The sequence below is a fragment of the Prionailurus viverrinus genome, chromosome E3 (assembly GCF_022837055.1).
Source record: "Prionailurus viverrinus isolate Anna chromosome E3, UM_Priviv_1.0, whole genome shotgun sequence".
Classification (NCBI taxonomy): domain Eukaryota; kingdom Metazoa; phylum Chordata; class Mammalia; order Carnivora; family Felidae; genus Prionailurus; species Prionailurus viverrinus.
This window is the reverse complement of record NC_062576.1, coordinates 18,615,840-18,633,008: the sequence shown is the minus strand read 5'-3', so window position 1 is coordinate 18,633,008 and position 17,169 is coordinate 18,615,840. Positions and strand designations below refer to the sequence as shown.

General features: G+C 46.2%; 1 protein-coding gene across 1 annotated transcript in view; it reads left to right on the top strand.

The window, feature by feature from the left end:
- The window catches only part of LOC125154806 (uncharacterized), a 520,558-nt gene that overhangs the window by 493,485 nt on the left and 9,904 nt on the right, over positions 1 to 17,169 (top strand). The window contains exons 12-13 of the mRNA XM_047839458.1: positions 3,202 to 3,241; positions 6,195 to 6,375. Coding sequence (XP_047695414.1) covers positions 3,202 to 3,241; positions 6,195 to 6,309 — 155 coding nt within the window. The 3' untranslated portion in view covers positions 6,310 to 6,375. The remainder of the gene's footprint in view (positions 1 to 3,201; positions 3,242 to 6,194; positions 6,376 to 17,169) is intronic.

Here is a 17,169-nt window from a genome sequence, read left to right as displayed (position 1 = left end):
TCCCTGGGTCAAAATTCTACTGGCAAATTGTCTGGTAAAGATGAACACTCCCAAACAGTTCAGCATAGAAAGGGCTGCTGGGCTGAGCCTTGGACCAGACACAGTGATGAGAAAGATCGAGTCATTTGGAGCACATATCGGGGGAGGTAGGGACCATGGTGGTTCCCTAAAATTAAGGTGGGGACAGCATAGACCAATGGGGGTATCTCAGTGTGAAGGAGCCCCCCCAATTTGTATGTTACTTTCCAGACTCATGATTCGTCACGAAAAGTAATCTTCCCAGATAGCCTGTATTCATGGTTTAGACGACTTAATGTTATTAAAACCTCCATACTACCCAAAGCTGTCTACAGTTTCAGTACAGTTCCTATCAAAAGTCTAATGGCGTTCTTCACAAAAAAAGAAAAACAATTGTCAAATCCACATGGAACCACAAACGACTGAAACAGCAAAAGCAATCCTGAGCTAGAAGAACGAGGCTGGAGGCGTCACACTTCGCGATTTCAAACTCCTTGATCCTTGAACAACGTGGGTTTGAATTGCATGGGCCCACGTATATGCAGATTTTTTACAGTACAATACTGTAGATGTATTTTCTCTTCCATACAATTTGCTTAATAACATTTTCTTTCTAGGGGTGCCTGGCTGGCTCAGTCGGTTAAGCGTCCAACTTCGACTCAGGTCATGGTCTCGCAGTTCGTGAGTTTGAGCCCTGCATTGGGCTCTGTGCTAACAGCTCAGAGTCTGAAGCCTGGTTTGGATTCTGTCTCCCTCTCTCTGTCCCTCACCTGCGCGCGCTCTCTCTCTCTCTCTCTCTCTCTCTCTCTCAAAAGTAAATAAACATTAAAAAAGTTTAAAAAGTAATTACATTTTTTTTTATTTTTTATTTTAATTTAAAAAAAAACTTTTTTTTTAACGTTTATTTTTGAGACAGAGAGAGACAGAGCATGAACGGGGGAGGGTCAGAGAGAGGGAGACACAGAATCCGAAACAGGTTCCAGGCTCCGAGCTGTCAGCACGGAGCCCGATGTGGGGCTTGAACTCACGGACCGTGAGATCATGACCTGAGCTGAAGTCGGCCGCTCAACCGACTGAGCTACCCAGGCGCCCCAGTAATTACATTTTCTAACTTTCTTTATTGTAAGAATACATTAAACAATGCACATAACATACAATACATATTAACCAACTATTTATGTTCTCAGTGACGTTTCTGGTCAACAGTAGCTACTAGTAGTTAAATTATCAGGGAGTTAAAAGTTACGTGCCAAGTTTTCACTGCACAGGGTCAACACCCCTAACTCCTATGTTGGTCAAGGGTCGGCTGTATATTACAAAGCAGTAGTCATCAAAATAGGATGGTATTGGCATAAAAACGATACATAAATGGAACAGACTAGAAAGCCCAGAAATAAATCTGATTAAGAAGAGATATTGGATATCTTTCTAAAATTAATTTTATCAGTGTAATATGTGGCTGAGTGTCCATAAAGGCGGGAAACATAGTGTCCACTTATTTTCAAGCTGTATGTTAACATTTTCATATAATATGTTCCACATAGATTTCAGTCTCCAGATACCTTTTTAGGTAAAGTACCTCTAACTTGAAAGCAAAGGGTCTAGTTGGTAAAATGAAAAAAAGGATAAATAATACATTGATTTGCTTTGTAATCAAATGACTTGATTACAGGGGTGTCCAATGACTCGACTTAAATCACTGTTTGAACCAGAAGTCCCACTATGGCACCTCGAGTGCCATCATTCTGGGTATTACGTACAGCAACAGTGCTGCCCCTTTGGGCTGCAGAGGAGTCCTCGGAAAGTACCGTGATCTGGCAACTGAGGCTCGAGCAATTCAGGCTGTTCCTCTGCCGATCGATGGCCGCCAGGTCGGCTTTCTGGAAAGGTCTACCTAGCTAATAATAATTGGAAAGCATGAGTGGGAGAAAGCTGTGAAAATACTTTGATACTTTGTTTCTTTTTAAAGTAAAGATGAGATGCCTGAAGGAAGGAATACTCAGTTGTTACTATTTGTGTGTGTAGTATTGAATCACGTTCCTGGATTTGTGACAAACTTGTTTCAGTAAGGCTGTCAAGCTCAGAAATGATCGTTTTAGGAACTGAAGGTTCAGCTTCTCTACAGCGGTCTTTATTTATTTATTTATTTATTTATTTATTTATTTAATGTATTTTAAGTAGGCTCCATGCCCAATGTGGGGCTCAAACTCATGACCCCCAGATCTAGAGTTGCACATTCTACTGACTGAGCCAGCGAGGCGCCTCTAGAGCAGTCTTTTCTCCAGGGGTGGCCTGTGGGTCTCGGCCGTGGAATTCTGGGAGGAGAGGGCCTCTTAAAGAAGCAGGATCTTGGGGCGCCTGGGTGGCGCACTCAGTTAAGCGTCCGACTTCAGCCAGGTCACGATCTCGCGGTCCGGGAGTTCGAGCCCCGCGTCAGGCTCTGGGCTGATGGCTCAGAGCCTGGAGCCTGTTTCCGATTCTGTGTCTCCCTCTCTCTCTGCCCCTCCCCTGTTCATACTCTGTCTCTCTCTGTCCCAAAAATACATACACGTTGAAAAAAAAATTTTTTTTTAATAAAAATAAAAAAAAATAATAAAGAAGCAGGATCTTATTCCAGACCTGCTTTTGAACAGAGGTGAGGCCTGGAAACTGGCATTTTAAATCCGCACACTCCCCACCCTCGTGATTCTATACACGCCCAGGTCTGGGAGCCCCTGGTCTTGAGGCTTTGTTCTTGTGTGGGGTTGCTATTCTTTGCAGACATTTGTTTGCTGGTTTTTTTCTTTGGTTTTGCTCAAGGAGCCCTCTGATGTCAACATTGGTGGAATTTCTCCCCACGTTATCATTCATTTCTGCCTGTTTTGTTTATTTTTTATTTTTCTGTTTTAGAGAGAGAGAGCATGCATATACAAGCGGGGAACGGGGGGAGACAGGGACCGAGGGAGACAGAGAGAACCCCAAGCAGGCGCCACCCTGCACACAGAGCCCGACGTGGGGTTTGATCCCACGACCCTGGATCATGACCTGAGCTGAAGTCAAGAGTTGAGCGCTCAACCCACCGAGCCACCCAGGCGTCCGTCCCTAGCTGTGTTGTTTTAAACTCTGGGATAGTAATTATTAAATTTCACGAGTTCCTTTGCATTTGTGGATTTCTGACTCTGAGCTTTTCATTTTTCCCCACAGAGCTGAGAAAACAGAAGTCCTCAGTGAAGATCTGTTACAGGTAACAAAATAAAATCTTCTTAAAGTGCTTTGCTTAAAGAGGAAAACAAAACAAAGCCTCATCGGCGAGAACTGAAGCAGATCTGTGTCCGTACGTCTGTATGTATGATCTGAGACACGATGAGACTGATCGGCCTGGTCCCGAGCAGGAAAGAAAAGCAGTTGGGTTGCACGGTGATGAAAAGGGGATCTGGAACTTCGGTGTCATGTTGTGAAGTTCAGATGGGGCTGTCCTGCTTTCAAGTGCCAGGTGTCGGGGTGGGGTGGGGGAGGCGCTGGCTGGCCTGGCCGGTCCACCGGCACTGCAGCCTGGTCACGGGTCCCGGGCAGGCTGCGTGCGGGCCTGTCGCTCGCTGCTGTGACGGTGTCCTTGATGGGACAGGCCCTGCCAGCAACAGCCTAGAGTTTCCACTTCTTGCCTCTCATGCTATCATCCTCCACTTCTGGGCTGAGTTGGCTCCTGAAGGACTTAGCGTCTCAGTGACGGTGACCAGACCTGTCAGAACCACCCTGAGGCCCTGAGGTGGCCTGTTACCAGCCTGGACTTTTCTGCCCTGCAGGAGGGATATTTCCTGCAGGGACCTCGGCCGGGGCCACCGCACTTCGTCTCTCACAGGCTTCCCTAACTTTGGGGCTGGGGGTTTCTTCCAGAAGGCCTGGGACCCTTTGTACACATCCCTTCACTCGGCCTCAACCCCGTTCCGTCTCCGCCCACCCCACAGCACGCCGGGAAAGACAGAACCCTTCTGCACTGAGGTTTCTCTTAAGCCTCCTTGCTTGTGTCCTTGCTTCTCGTTCCATGACCTTCGGCAGGTCTTTTCACCTGAGCCCCTGAAGACCAGCAGTCTGCTCCCGGGTGACTTTCTGTCTCTTCCCACAGACAGGAGCTGGCATAGCTTAGAAAAATGGTGCCATGCCAGCCCATGTCAGAACATCCTTCTAAATTATGACAGCCACCTGCAGGTAGAAGATTCTGAGAGCACGTTTTTTTGTTGTTGTTGTTCTTTTTAAGGACCAGAAGTTTTTATTAAGAGTAGGAGGGTTTTTTTTTTTTTTAAGAATTATTAGATAATCATATTCATTTTTTTTTCATTTTTCTTTTTAATGTTTATTTTATTTTTGAGAGAGAGAGAGAGAGAGAGAGAGAGAGAGAATGTGAGCAGGGGAGGAGCAGAGAGAGCGGGAGACACAGAATCTGAAGCAGGCTCCGGGCTCTGAGCTGCCAGCACACAGCCCAATATGGGGCTTGAACTCCTGAACCGTGAATTCATGAGCTGAGCCAAAACTGGACACTTAACCAACTGAGCCACCCAGGAACCCTGACAATCTTATTCTTAGTAATATTTCCTCATTGGCTTTTATCGTATATTTCAGCTTCACTTTCAGACTTTCAGAAATGTTGCTTGGGCTCGATAACCTTTAACTAGACTAGGTTTCACATCAGTGTTCTCTCTCCCACATCCCACGTTAGTAATAAATATGCACAACCTCCTTGAACCCTTGAAGCCCCAAGCCCTGCAGGCAGTTTGAGGACTGCAGAATTCCCACAGGAGGCAGGTGGCAACTGTCTGCTCCTGTCCTTTCTTAGAACATCCACGGGGGCCTCAAGAGTTTGCCAGTTTCAAGGAACGCCTTGTTTCATCATGCAGATGCTTACCCCCCCCCCCCCCCCACTTCCCCCTCAGTCAGCAGAGAGCCTGATGCAGGGCTCAAACTCATGGACCGCAAGATCGTGACCTGAGCCGAAGTCAGATGCTTAACTGACAGAGCCACCCAGGCGCCCTCCTTTTTTTTTTTTTTTTTTTCAACTAGGCCCCACACCCAATGTGGGGCTTGAACTCACGACCCTGAGATCCAGAGTCAGTTGCATGCTCTACCGACTGAGCCAGCCAGGTGCCTCCCCCACCCCGCATTTAAAATGTACACCCTTTCACTCAGCAGTTCTGCCTTTAAGAGTTTACCCTGTATGTACAAAGATGTACATTCCAGAATATTGACTGCAGCCTCACAGCTGCATCATAGCTGTAACCGAGGAGAGCTGGGTTCAAGAGGTTACGGCGCACTCACACAACTGGAGGATATGCAGCTATCTGAAAGAACGCGATGGGTCTGTGTGCACCGACCTGGAACAGTCTCTATGGCTCACCGTGGAATTCGAAAAGCAAACTGTAGAGTAAATAACGTGCAGAGTGCGCTGCTATCTACGTAAAGAGCAAGTGGGGGACATACGTGCTTCCACATGCATAGCTCACTTCTGGAAGACACAGGCAAGGGCACTTGTCTCTTGAGAGAAGGTGGTAGGCTCGTGGTGAGGGGAGCAGGATGGAAGGGTTGGTCTTTGTACTCCACACTGTCGTCTTCTGTTTTGTTTTATCATGTGCTTGTATGATTTTTTTCAAAAGAGCATTTAAATAGAAGCTTTAAAATATACACACAAAGAGGCGCCTGGGTGGCTCGGTCGGTTAAGCGTCCGGCTCTTGATTTTGGCTCAGGTCACGACCTCACAGTTCATGGGTTCAAGGCCCTCACCTCGGGCTCTGCACTGACATCATAGAGCCGGCTTGGGATTCTCTCCCTCCCTCCCTCTCTCGCTGCCCCTTCCCCACTCGCGTGCTCTCTCTGAAAATAAAAATAAGTTCAAAGAAAAAATCTGCAGGCAGACTTTTCCCCCTCAGAAGCCCTTGGGCAATGTCATCTCCCTCCTCCAAAACACAGGGATTGTGCAGAATTGCCACCGCACAGGGTGCTCTGGGAGTGCGTGCGACAGTTGTGACTGCTCGTTTTGACCAAAATAACCTGCTCGGGCACAAACTCTATCTCCGTTAGTGGCTAATGAGTTCCTCTCAAGGTGCTATGGTTTAGCCTGTATTAGCAGATTAACATGGTTCAAAATATATCTAGTGAGGGTTGGAGGCTTGAGGTTTGTTTTGTGTTTGTGTTTACATTGAAGACAGTTATGCCTTTAATCAATCAGAATTGTTCGCCGTGAAACTAAACTCCCGCCAGTCCGCACCTGCTCGCTTCAGCCTGAGGCAGTCTGCTGTACGCTTCCATCACGTCGACGGCTGATGCTGTTTCCCACCCATTCGACAGGAGCCGTTCTTTCTAGAATGTGCAGCGGAGAGAAAAGGCAAGGTACGAGGCACTGTTGCACAAATCCAAGGCACTCTTGGAGCACACGAGAACTTGTCTCAGATGACTCCTTTTTCAAAAGCCCGTCCCAGCCCCCATCTTTCTTCTTTATCTTTTCCAATTTTCTACACCGAACATGCATTGTTATCATGGGAGAGAAGTCACTAATGTATATTTAAAGAGAAATAAAGGAAGGAACTCCTCCGTGAGCAAGAGTGTTTGAATGCGTTCGAGGGGTAAGGTGACATATCTCACCTATTTAATAGGGGCAGGGGTGGGTGGTGTCTCTTCAGCAAAAAAAAAGAAAAAACCAAAGAAACTAAAAAACAATAAATAAAAGATATTTAAAGTCTCTATTACAGATTCTAAGAAACGTAAGGGACGTGTCAAGTACAAAGTTTGGACCGTGTTTGGATCCTGTTTCAAACACACCACCTATAGAATTTTTTTCTGTTTTTTTTTTTTTTGAAACAACTGGGGAAATCCAAACACGGACTGTGGAGTAGGTGCTACGGAGGAGTTTCGGCTGATGTGTGAGGTTCAATAATGATGTTACCATTATCCCGGGGTGGGGGAAGAAAATGCTTACTGGTTATTCCATGCAAGTATTTATGGGGATAATGCTATACTCTCTGGAAGTGCCTTAAAATATTCCAGTGACAACACCGACGAAAAATGGGGATAAATAAAACAATATTGAAAGATGTGACTCACCAAAGTTGGCTGATGGGACATGGGTTTTCGTCCTACCGTGCCCTCTACTTTCATGTTGTTTGAAAATATGCATACTGAAAACTTGGAATAATAGGGTATGGGAAATGTGAATGTGTATTTTCCAAACCAAGACGGCGGCCCAGGTCTTGGACTTCTTTAGCGTGACGAACCAGTGGGCCACGTGGAACCCCAGCTGCCTGTACAGGTGGGCACTCGACAGGGCTTCTCACATTCTCTGATCTGAGAAGGGAGTGTGCCCTTCCCTGGGGGGTTAAGGGTACCAAAGGATGTCCCCGCCCTGCTCTCCGACCTGTGACTCTTAACGGCTTGCGGGTCTCCACTCCCGCCAGGTCACACTGTCGCCTCCGCAGGTTTTCGATCGCGATCTGTCCAAACCGGTCGTCCGTGTTCACCTGGGAAGGGAAAGAGGAGGCTGGGCAATGCCAGAAGGGCTCCTCGAATACGCAAAATCAGACAACAGTATTCTGTTTCTGAGCCGTCAAGGCCGATGTTTGCTAATAGCCAGTGCAGTCAGCGGAGTTGGGGGCAGGCACGGCACGCAGGGCCGACGAGAGCGTCGTCTGCTGCCGCCCCCTGCGGGGCAACCAGGCGGTGTGCGCTCGGCCTGGGAGCCGGTCAGACCACTGACCGGCTGCTCCACAGGTAGACTCCCACGTGCACGCCAGGTGCAAGAGGGTTTACTCCGCAGCATGATGTGTAACGGGCCCTGTGACGGAAAGGACTCACATGCCCATCCGCTGGGGTTAAAGCAGCTGTGGCATGGTCGTTTAATGAAATATTGCATTGCCATGAAAACAGCAAGAGGACATCCAAGTAGAGGTAGGTACAGATGTAGACACACATACAGACACAGATACAGATGTGGAAAGATTCTCAGATAACAGACTCTCGAAAAGTACAGTACAGAGGGATGTGCATAACATGCTCCTGTCTGCCCTTAAGAAAAAAAAATCTCTAGCTACATTTACATATGCACAGAATAATTCTGGAATCTGGCAGTGTTGCTTCCCAGGTTGGAGGACTCACTAAGGTCCGGGGTAGAAGAGAGACTTACCTTTCCCTGCATACCCTTTTGTACTATTTGATTGTTTTTTTGAAGTTTTGCATGTGGTGTTACTTATCTAATGAGAAACCACTTAAAACCCCCTTCTTACAACGTTTATTCGTTTTCGAGAGAGACAGAGCATGAATGAGGGGAGGGGCAGGGAGAGAGGGAACCACAGAATCCGAAGCAGGCTCTCCAGGCTCCGACCTGTGAGCCCAGAGATCGACGTGGGGCTCGAACTCATGAGCCGTGAGATCATGACCTGAGCCAAAACCAGATGCTTAGCTGACTGAGCCACCCATGTGCCCCCCATTTACCACTTCAAAAAAACCATTAACGTATCTATACGCACAAATGTCACAAAACGTACGTGATACACTGCGCACTATTATTACTTTGTCCCAAAACGTCAACAGTTTACTATACGAAATGATTCCCAGAGCTCCTGTGACAACGGTGGCAGGCAAGAAGCAGCATCACTCTCTCTCCGTGGACGTGTGAGGCTTACGTGGCACGGATGGTCACACTGGGTGCCTGTGAGCACCTGCTCCGTCGTCTTCCTGCCTGGGTCTGAATCCTGGCCTGAAACTTACCAGCCGTGAGGCCGTGCGGCCGTGGGCAGCAAGCTGTCCAATCCCTCTGTGCTTCGGTCCCCTCACCGGCCACACCCGCCACATCCCGGTTACTGTGACAAGTCGGTTAATACAGGTCACACTCATGGAAGGTGCCTGCTATATAGCAAGCAACTTCTACAAGTTCGCTACCCTTATTATATCAGTACTGAAATCTGCATCACTCAGGGCGCCTCGGTCGGTAAGCCACCGACTCTTGATTTTTGGCTCAGGTCATGATCTCACAGTTTGTGGGTTTGAGCCCCGCACTGGGCTCTGTGCTGACAGCAGGGAACCTGTTTGGGATTCTGTCTCTCTACCCCTCCCCTGCTCGCTCTCTCTCTAAAAAATAAATAAATATTAAAAAAAATTTTTTTTTCATCATTCATGTGGTTTCTGTCATTTTAAAATACTGATTAGGAATCACGGAAAGCATGTGAGCAATTAGTACACCTGAGGAGGCTGATGGTTTGCATTTGTTAGGAAATTGCTGAATTAAGTGAAAACGGACACATCCCCAGGCTTGCTCCCAAGTGACTGGGTCCGTGGTCAAGATTCACTTCATCCACCATTGCTATATGATGTTGAATAAGAGAATGCACGAATGAAACAAGGTGAACAGAGCAGGGTGAACACCCACAATGTGTGAAAACAAAGCAGAATTCAGGGGCACCTACGTGGCTCAGTCGGTTAAGCGGCCGACTTCGGCTCAGGTCACGATCTCACAGTTCGTGAGTTTGAGCCCCGCGTCGGGCTCTGTGCTGACGGTTCAGAGCCTGGAGCCTGTTTCAGATCCTGTGTCTCCCTCTCCCTCTATCCCTGCCCTGCTCGCACCCTCTCTCTCTCTCTCTCAAAAATAAACAAACGCTAAAAAAAATAAGATAAATTTAAAAAAGAAAGCAAGCAGAATTCATTTTCCCCAGTCCTGGTATCCTGCAAGCAAAGACAGATTCCCCGGACTTACAGAAGCCAGATGAGGCCAGCTACCACTATGTCCACTCACCAGGACTGAAGACTGAGTCTGAGGAATGCCCCCAGTTACACAGAGGGAAGGAAGAAAACTCCACCGAGAACCACCTCTACGGGAATGTGGCCTGGAGCATGAAGGGGTGAGAAAGTCAACCAAGGTCTAGCCTTAGATCTGTCCATAATTATGTGACACGGGGCGAAGCCTTTACTGCTCTCATCCGTAATGGAATTTAAAAATAAAATGAGATGAAAAAAATAAAATCAATAAACTTAAAATGAAATTAGCCACCACGTATTCAGTCACGTGCCCCCCCCCACTACACATCATCTCATGAACTCCCATAATAGTCCAGAGAAGTTATCCCTTTAGAAACAAAGCCCTGGCGGGGGCACCGGGGTGGTTCAGTTACTTGAGCGTCCATCCCACCCATATTTCGGCTCAAGTCATGATCTCACAGTTCGTGGGATCAAGCCCCGCGTCAGGCTCCAGGCTGCCAGCGCAGAGCCTGCTTGGGATTCTCTCCACCCACCCCCACCCCCACCCCCACCCCGCTCCTTCCCTGCTCATGCTCTCTCTCAAAATAAGTAGAGAACTTTAAAAACAAATTGAAAACAAAAACAAGGACCTGGGGCTCAGAAAGATCCAAATAACAGCTAATAACCTGCTCAGCAGCCGGGCAATCCTGAAAACGCTCCTGTACAAATTAACTCGCTTACTCCTCACTACACCCTATTAACGTCGAGACTGTTATTATTCTCATTTTCCTGATAAAGAGACGGCACGGAGAGGTTATGAAACTTGTCCAGGTCACACAGCTAGGCAATCTACCTCCAGAGCATGGACTCCCAACCACCCTACAATTCTGCCTAAGGGCACCCGGCCAATCATAAGAGCCAGGGCCAGGACTCGGACCCACGCTGAGTATTTCCAAAGCTCTAAAACAGAACTCTTCCCACCAGATCAGAGGAGAAAAACAGGCAACCAGCGGGCCAAACTCGGGGATCTTACAAATTAGGAATTTTACAGTAAAATTCTACACTGTAACTTCTCCTGAAAAATTGGGGGCTCTCAACTCCAGGCTCCCATGTCCACATTGGAACAAGGTGGCACTGAGCAGGGGTGAACTGTAGTTCACCAGAGTCCCCAGCACTCCTGTCTGCCTTACACCTGGCCAACTTCCCCCACTGCATCACCTGCCTGCCTCGGAAGGGATCAGGGTTCGCTACCCTGACACCCATATGTTAGCCAAAATTCCTTCCATCGCGATCTATGACTCTGTAATTAATACAACGGTAAATGTGAACTTTACAAAGTTTTTGTAAAGACCAAGAGAGAAGTTCCAAAAACCCTGGCTGCGAGTTTGCAGGAAGTTAAGAAATCAGGAACGCTGGGAATTGCTAGAATCGATTAAAAAGGAGATGTGTGTGTGGCCAGAGGTGGAAGGAAAAGAGTGAGTGGAAATTTATACTGAGGTTGCTCAGGGTTAGCCAGCACGCGAACGCATACAGCACGCAGAGGTCTTGAGCTTCCTTTTACCTGTTCATGGTTTATGAACATAGCTGTCTCAAAACCGTTAGCTGCCCACTTGAGAAGGTTGGCCGACTGCTCCGGAGTCATGTAAACCAGCACTCGTTCCGTTATCAGTAGTGTTGGCAACTTCAGAGAAGAAAAAGGCACATAAGTATGTATTCATCAAATCGGGACTCTAACGGCAGCCACGGATGGTGCTGGCAGGGCAGGAAAACCCTGGGGTGCACGCCGCAGGAAGAGGAGAAGCCCCGAATAGCGCGTCAACTATCAGGGCGTTAAGAGGTGGAGAGCCCTGTTGTGACCCAAAGTTTCAGACCGTAACAACGTGAGCACTGAGCAAGGTTTTGTCTGGCTTGCTCCAAATTCTCCCCCGGCATGCCCGCACATGGTGACAGGGTGGCCCTGCAGACCCCTTGCTCCGAGGTAGTCTAGTTCCCTTCCCCTGGAATCTGGGTTAGGCCTGTAACTTGCTGTGGCCAACACAACAGTAGCAAACACGACGCAAGCGGAAGCTGAAAATCACTTGCACGCTGGCCCTTGCCCTCTTGCTCAGAAGCCTGAACCAGTGTGGCAATGAACCCAAGCTGGCTTGCTATCGGAGGGGAGGCCCTGTGCGTGAGAATGAGGCATCCGCATAGGAGGGAACCCCAGGGGATCTCAGCTACAGGAGTGAACCCCAGGGAACCTCAGCGGCAGCCGGCTCCAGTGGAAGAACCGCCCAGCTAAGCCCAGTCCAAATGGTCAACTCACACAATCCCGAGCAACTTGTGAACTGCTCTGAATTGTGAGTTGTTCGAGACCGCTGAGGCTGCAGAGATTTTGGTACACGTCAAAAGCTGACTGATAAAATGCAGAAATACTGCTGTCCCTTCAACAGAATCTAATTCTTCTTACACAGAGTTTTATCATCAAGAATTAAAAACAACACCAACCATCTTCAGCAAATGACACACTAGTATGCGGTCTGAGTTACCAGACCCGGAGTAACGAACAAATTACGAAAGAGGAAAAGCAATCAACTCCTACAGAAATCTCTAAAAGCTTTACATGTTGGAAGGGAGCACAGGCAGCCCTAAATTATGTGAGCTCTGCTGATTTATTCCTGCTCCTTCTGACTCCTTTACTGTCCTCCTCCTTCTCTGCCCCTTTACGCTGCTGTTCCTCATGGCTGGTTGCTAGTTTTCTCACAAAGCAAGTAGGTTATTTTTGCCTATTTGTATTGGCGGGGAATTTCAAAACAAGTAAATTGTCTGAACTGAAAATACCCAAGAAATTTGCTGGAAAGAACATCGTGTACGCTAGTGTCAGAATGTAACCCATGCAGCTAGACTCAGTGCCTGGACTCATGATCACCAGAGAGAAAGGCTACCCACAAATGCTGCTGGCTTTGACCTGACAGTCCCAACTATCCACTGTTACTGTTTATCAGGATTTCCTTTTTTTTTTTTTCTTTTTTTGACAAGGAAATGTGGTATAACTCAAGTGACTTAAAAATATACATCCAGGGGTGCCCGGGTGGCTCAGTCGGTTAAGCATCCAACTTCAGCTCAAGTCATAATCTCACAGTCCATGGGTTCGAGCCCCACATCGGGCTCTGCTCACCGCTCAGAGCCTGGAGCCTGCTTCGGATTCCGTGTCTCCCTTTCTCTCTGCTCCTCCACGGCTCGTGCTCGCACTCTCTCTCAAAAATAAATAAACACTAAAAGAAATTAAAAATATATATCCAGGTGCGCCTGGGTACCTCAGTCAGTTGAGCATCTGACTCTGGATTTCGGCTCAGGTCATGATCCCAGGGTTATGGGATTGAGCCCTGTGTTGCGCTGCATGCTGAGCATGCAGCCTGCTTGGGATCTTATCTCTCTCTCTCTCGTTTCTTCTACCCCTCTCCCTGACTTGCACATGCTCTCTTTCTCTCTCTCTAAAATAAAAATATATGTATGTGTATACAAATACACACACACATATATATGTATATATCTACCAATGCTCTCTGGACCCAACTGGGTCATGGTACAAAGAATGAGAGAACTAAATCCAGAGGATAGACAATGAAGTCCAAGTTGCAGATGAAGTTGAAAATCAGAAAGAAAAACATTAAAAGGAAGTTTAAAGTAAGCAATTTTTTTTTTAAACTAAGCCTAAAACCCGAGATTATATCAATAGGAACGATTAGAAAAAGTGAGTGAGTGGAAAAAAAAGTTTCAAAACCTCAATAGGTTGGTAATTAGAGAAAAACAGTTCCGAAAACGTTTTTATTGATTAAAAAAAATTTTTTAATGTTTATTTATTTTTGAGAGACAGAGCACAAGCAGGGGAGGGGCAGAGAGAGAGGGAGACACAGGATCTGAAGCAGGCTCCAGGCCTCCAGGCTCCAAGCTGTCAGCACAGAGCCTGACGCAGGGCTCGAACCCACGAACCACGAGACCATGAACTGAGCTGAAGTCGGATGCTTAACCGACTGAGCTACCCACGTGACCCTCCAAAAACCTTTTTAATGCAAAAGGCACCGACTATTACATACGGTATTACCACATGGGGGGAAGCCAGGTGGAGAAGGACACGTGGGAATTTCCTGTACAGTTTTTGCAACTTTTTTTTTACAAATTTGAATTATTTGAAAATGAAAAGTGAAACACGTTTACAGTGTAGTTAAGAGGTAGCTTCGCCAATATTAAAAACAGGATTGATACTTTTCAGAAGAGAAGTCTAAGCGAAGCAAAAACAGCCCACGGAGGAAAACACAGCACAAATGAACCCTAGAGAATTATGGATGTAATTCTAATACTTGTGTTAGCCGCTGTTCCTTATGCATTTTGTAGATCTCCATAAGTGAGGCAAACTTGCCTATCAAGAGCTCCCCTGATTAATTTTTTTTAAAGTTTATTTACTTCTGGGGCGCCTGGGTGGCGCAGTCGGTTGAGCGTCCGACTTCAGCCAGGTCACGATCTCGCGGTCCGGGAGTTCAAGCCCCGCGTCAGGCTCTGGGCTGATGGCTCGGAGCCTGGAGCCTGTTTCCGATTCTGTGTCTCCCTCTCTCTCTGCCCCTCCCCCGTTCATGCTCTGTCTCTCTCTGTCCCAAAAATAAATAAAAAACGTTGAAAAAAAAATAAAAAAATAAAGTTTATTTACTTATTTTGAGAGAGACAGAGGGCAAGCAGGGGAGGAGCAGAAAGGGAGGGAGAATTCCAAGCAGGCTCTGTCAGCACAGAGCCCAATGTGGGGCTCAATCTCATGAACCAGGACATCAGTACCTGAGCCGAAATCAGAAGTTGGATGCTTAACCAACTGAGCCACGCAGGCATCCCAAGAGCTCTCCTGATTTGTAAGTGATTATTTCCCTGGCTATTTAGCACGTTTGCCCAAATGGTGTGTTTCTACGTTCGCAGCAGGTTGCTGCTGGTTACCACTGCAACTGTAATAATCTACAGATTATAGTTTATGTGCCACTTGCTGTTCAACTGCTTTCACACGCATACTTAATATAATCTCCAAGCTGTCAGCGCAAAGCCTGACATGGGGCTGGATCTCATCAATCGTGAGATCATGACCTGAGCGGAAATCAAGAGTTGGACACTTAACCAACTGAGCCACCCAGGCACCCTGCAGTTATAGGCTTCTATACATATAATTATCTTCTCTCAAACTTTATGGTATTAGGCATCGGTACGTTATAAAAGCAATACACGTGATTCTGATGTGAAAACAGGAGAAACATTGCCTCTCAAAAACTTAGAAAACCTCCCTCATAGCCATGAAGTGATAAACATTTCAGAATTAAAAACGGAACACGGGTCTCATGCTGCACTTTCAGCTGACCTTATTTCGCATTCGCATGAAATCACAAACGCGTAACAGGTTAAAACAAGATCTCACTGTAGATTCATGTTGCATTTCTTTAGCTTCTCTTCGAGTTCAGGTAAATCTCGGAGATCTGCTCCAATAATGGCATAGCTCTTTGAATCCACAGGTGTCCATCTGGAAAGCGATTATCATTTCAACAGAAATTCATCCAGAGTTGATCATTTCAATGGATCTTTTTTTCAAAATTAAATTATTTTTTCTCCAATACAGAAATACATGTCCCACCGCAAAAAGGAAAAAAAAGTCAGGAAGGAGGAGGGTGGAATGAACGAAAATCACATCGTCCAACTAGTAATGTTTTCGTATAGAACGTTCCAGTCTTTCTTCTATACATACAACATAAACCCATACACACAACATAAGCACGTTTTCTGTCACACAAATACGTACACACACATCACACAGGAAAAAGAAAACAGGGCCAATTCTTCTTTTGAAAACTGCTTTTCCTACTTAACAGTAATATCGATGACATCATCGTCTGTAATGATTTCCCAGCATTCCATCAGTGGATAAAACGACTTACTCAGCCGAGCCCTCACGATTAGGCCTGTGGTATCTCCAAATTTTCTCCATCTGAGGCAGTGCGATGAGCATCTTTGTATAGACCTCATGAAGCACCTGTCCGGTTAAGTAGGTCTCTAGGAGTAGAATTAGGAGGTCAAAGGGTGACCTATTTATTGGTACCGATCGGCTGGCCACTCTCTAAATGTCGTGCCAATTTGTGAGACACTATGTTTAAAAGAAAATAGCTTCTAAAGTATTTACAGATACAATGATAACATTTGCTTGACAATACTCCCACAGAGATCGGACAGCATGGTTTCTATAGTGGTTCTGGAGCTTTGGCAGTCATCAGAATCACCTGGCGGGCTTGTTAAAACAGACTGATGGCTTCTACCCCCCGGGTTTCTGATGTAGCAGATCTTCCAGAAGTAGACATTTTCTCAAACTCTTTCAAAAGCTAGACATCTGTATTTCCAACAAATGCTCCGCAGTGGTGATGTCACTAGTCCAGGACTACACTTTTAGAACCACTGGTACGGATGAAATTGGCCACAGTTAAAAGTTCAGTGATGGGTACGTGGAGGTTCATTTACTTATTTATTTTGAGAGATGGGGGGGGGGGAGGGAGGGAGAGTGGAGTAAGGGTGGAGAAAGAGGGAGAGAAAGAATCCCAAGCTCTGTGCTAATAGCACAGAGTCCAGTGCAGGGCTCAAACTCATGAACTGTGAGATCCTGACCTGAGCCCAAATCAAGACTTGGCCATTTGACTGACTGAGCCACCCAGACGTCCCCCTTGATTTACTCATTCGGACTGACTTTTCATTGTGTGCCCATTTAGATACTTTTAAGTTTCACCTCATGCATATTTCAGCTTTAAGAAATGATCAATTTCAAGATGCGTATTTTTTCTCAGTTTCACATTTCTGAAATGAGGATGCATCAGTCAATAACGTTTCGGTTTAACTTATCAGCACCTTTTCTTTCCTGACGGTAAATAAATAGTGCGATTCTTGCAATCACAGCCTCAAAGGTTTAATGAAATAGGGCAATTTTTCAATGAAAATGTGTCAGTGTTATCATCGCCTATCACTTTTCTCAAATTTTCACTCACGTGTATTTTCATTAATTATTATTTCAACTGTCCCTCTCCCAGTATGATGGCAAGATCAAAACCTATCCAGGCCAGGACTAGAAAATTTGCCTACACGAGACACAAACCCAGAGTTAAAAACCAAGTGAAAGGCTAAGAAAGAAATCTGCCAATCAACAGTTGACGAGGGATTTACATCAAAGAACACTGCTTTATGTTGTAAAGGATTCCTATAAATTGAAAAGAAAATGAAACAACGCAACTGGAAAATATATGAGCAAAGGAAATTTACAAAGAAATCCCACAGGCCAACAGAAGGAAGGAAGGGTACTCCGTTTCACTAGCACGTTCAAAGTTATAAAAAATTTAAAACAAACAAAAAAAGTTACAAAAAATTTTTTAATTCATAGATTTGGCAGACAGGAATTTTTTAAAATGGTAGTAGCCA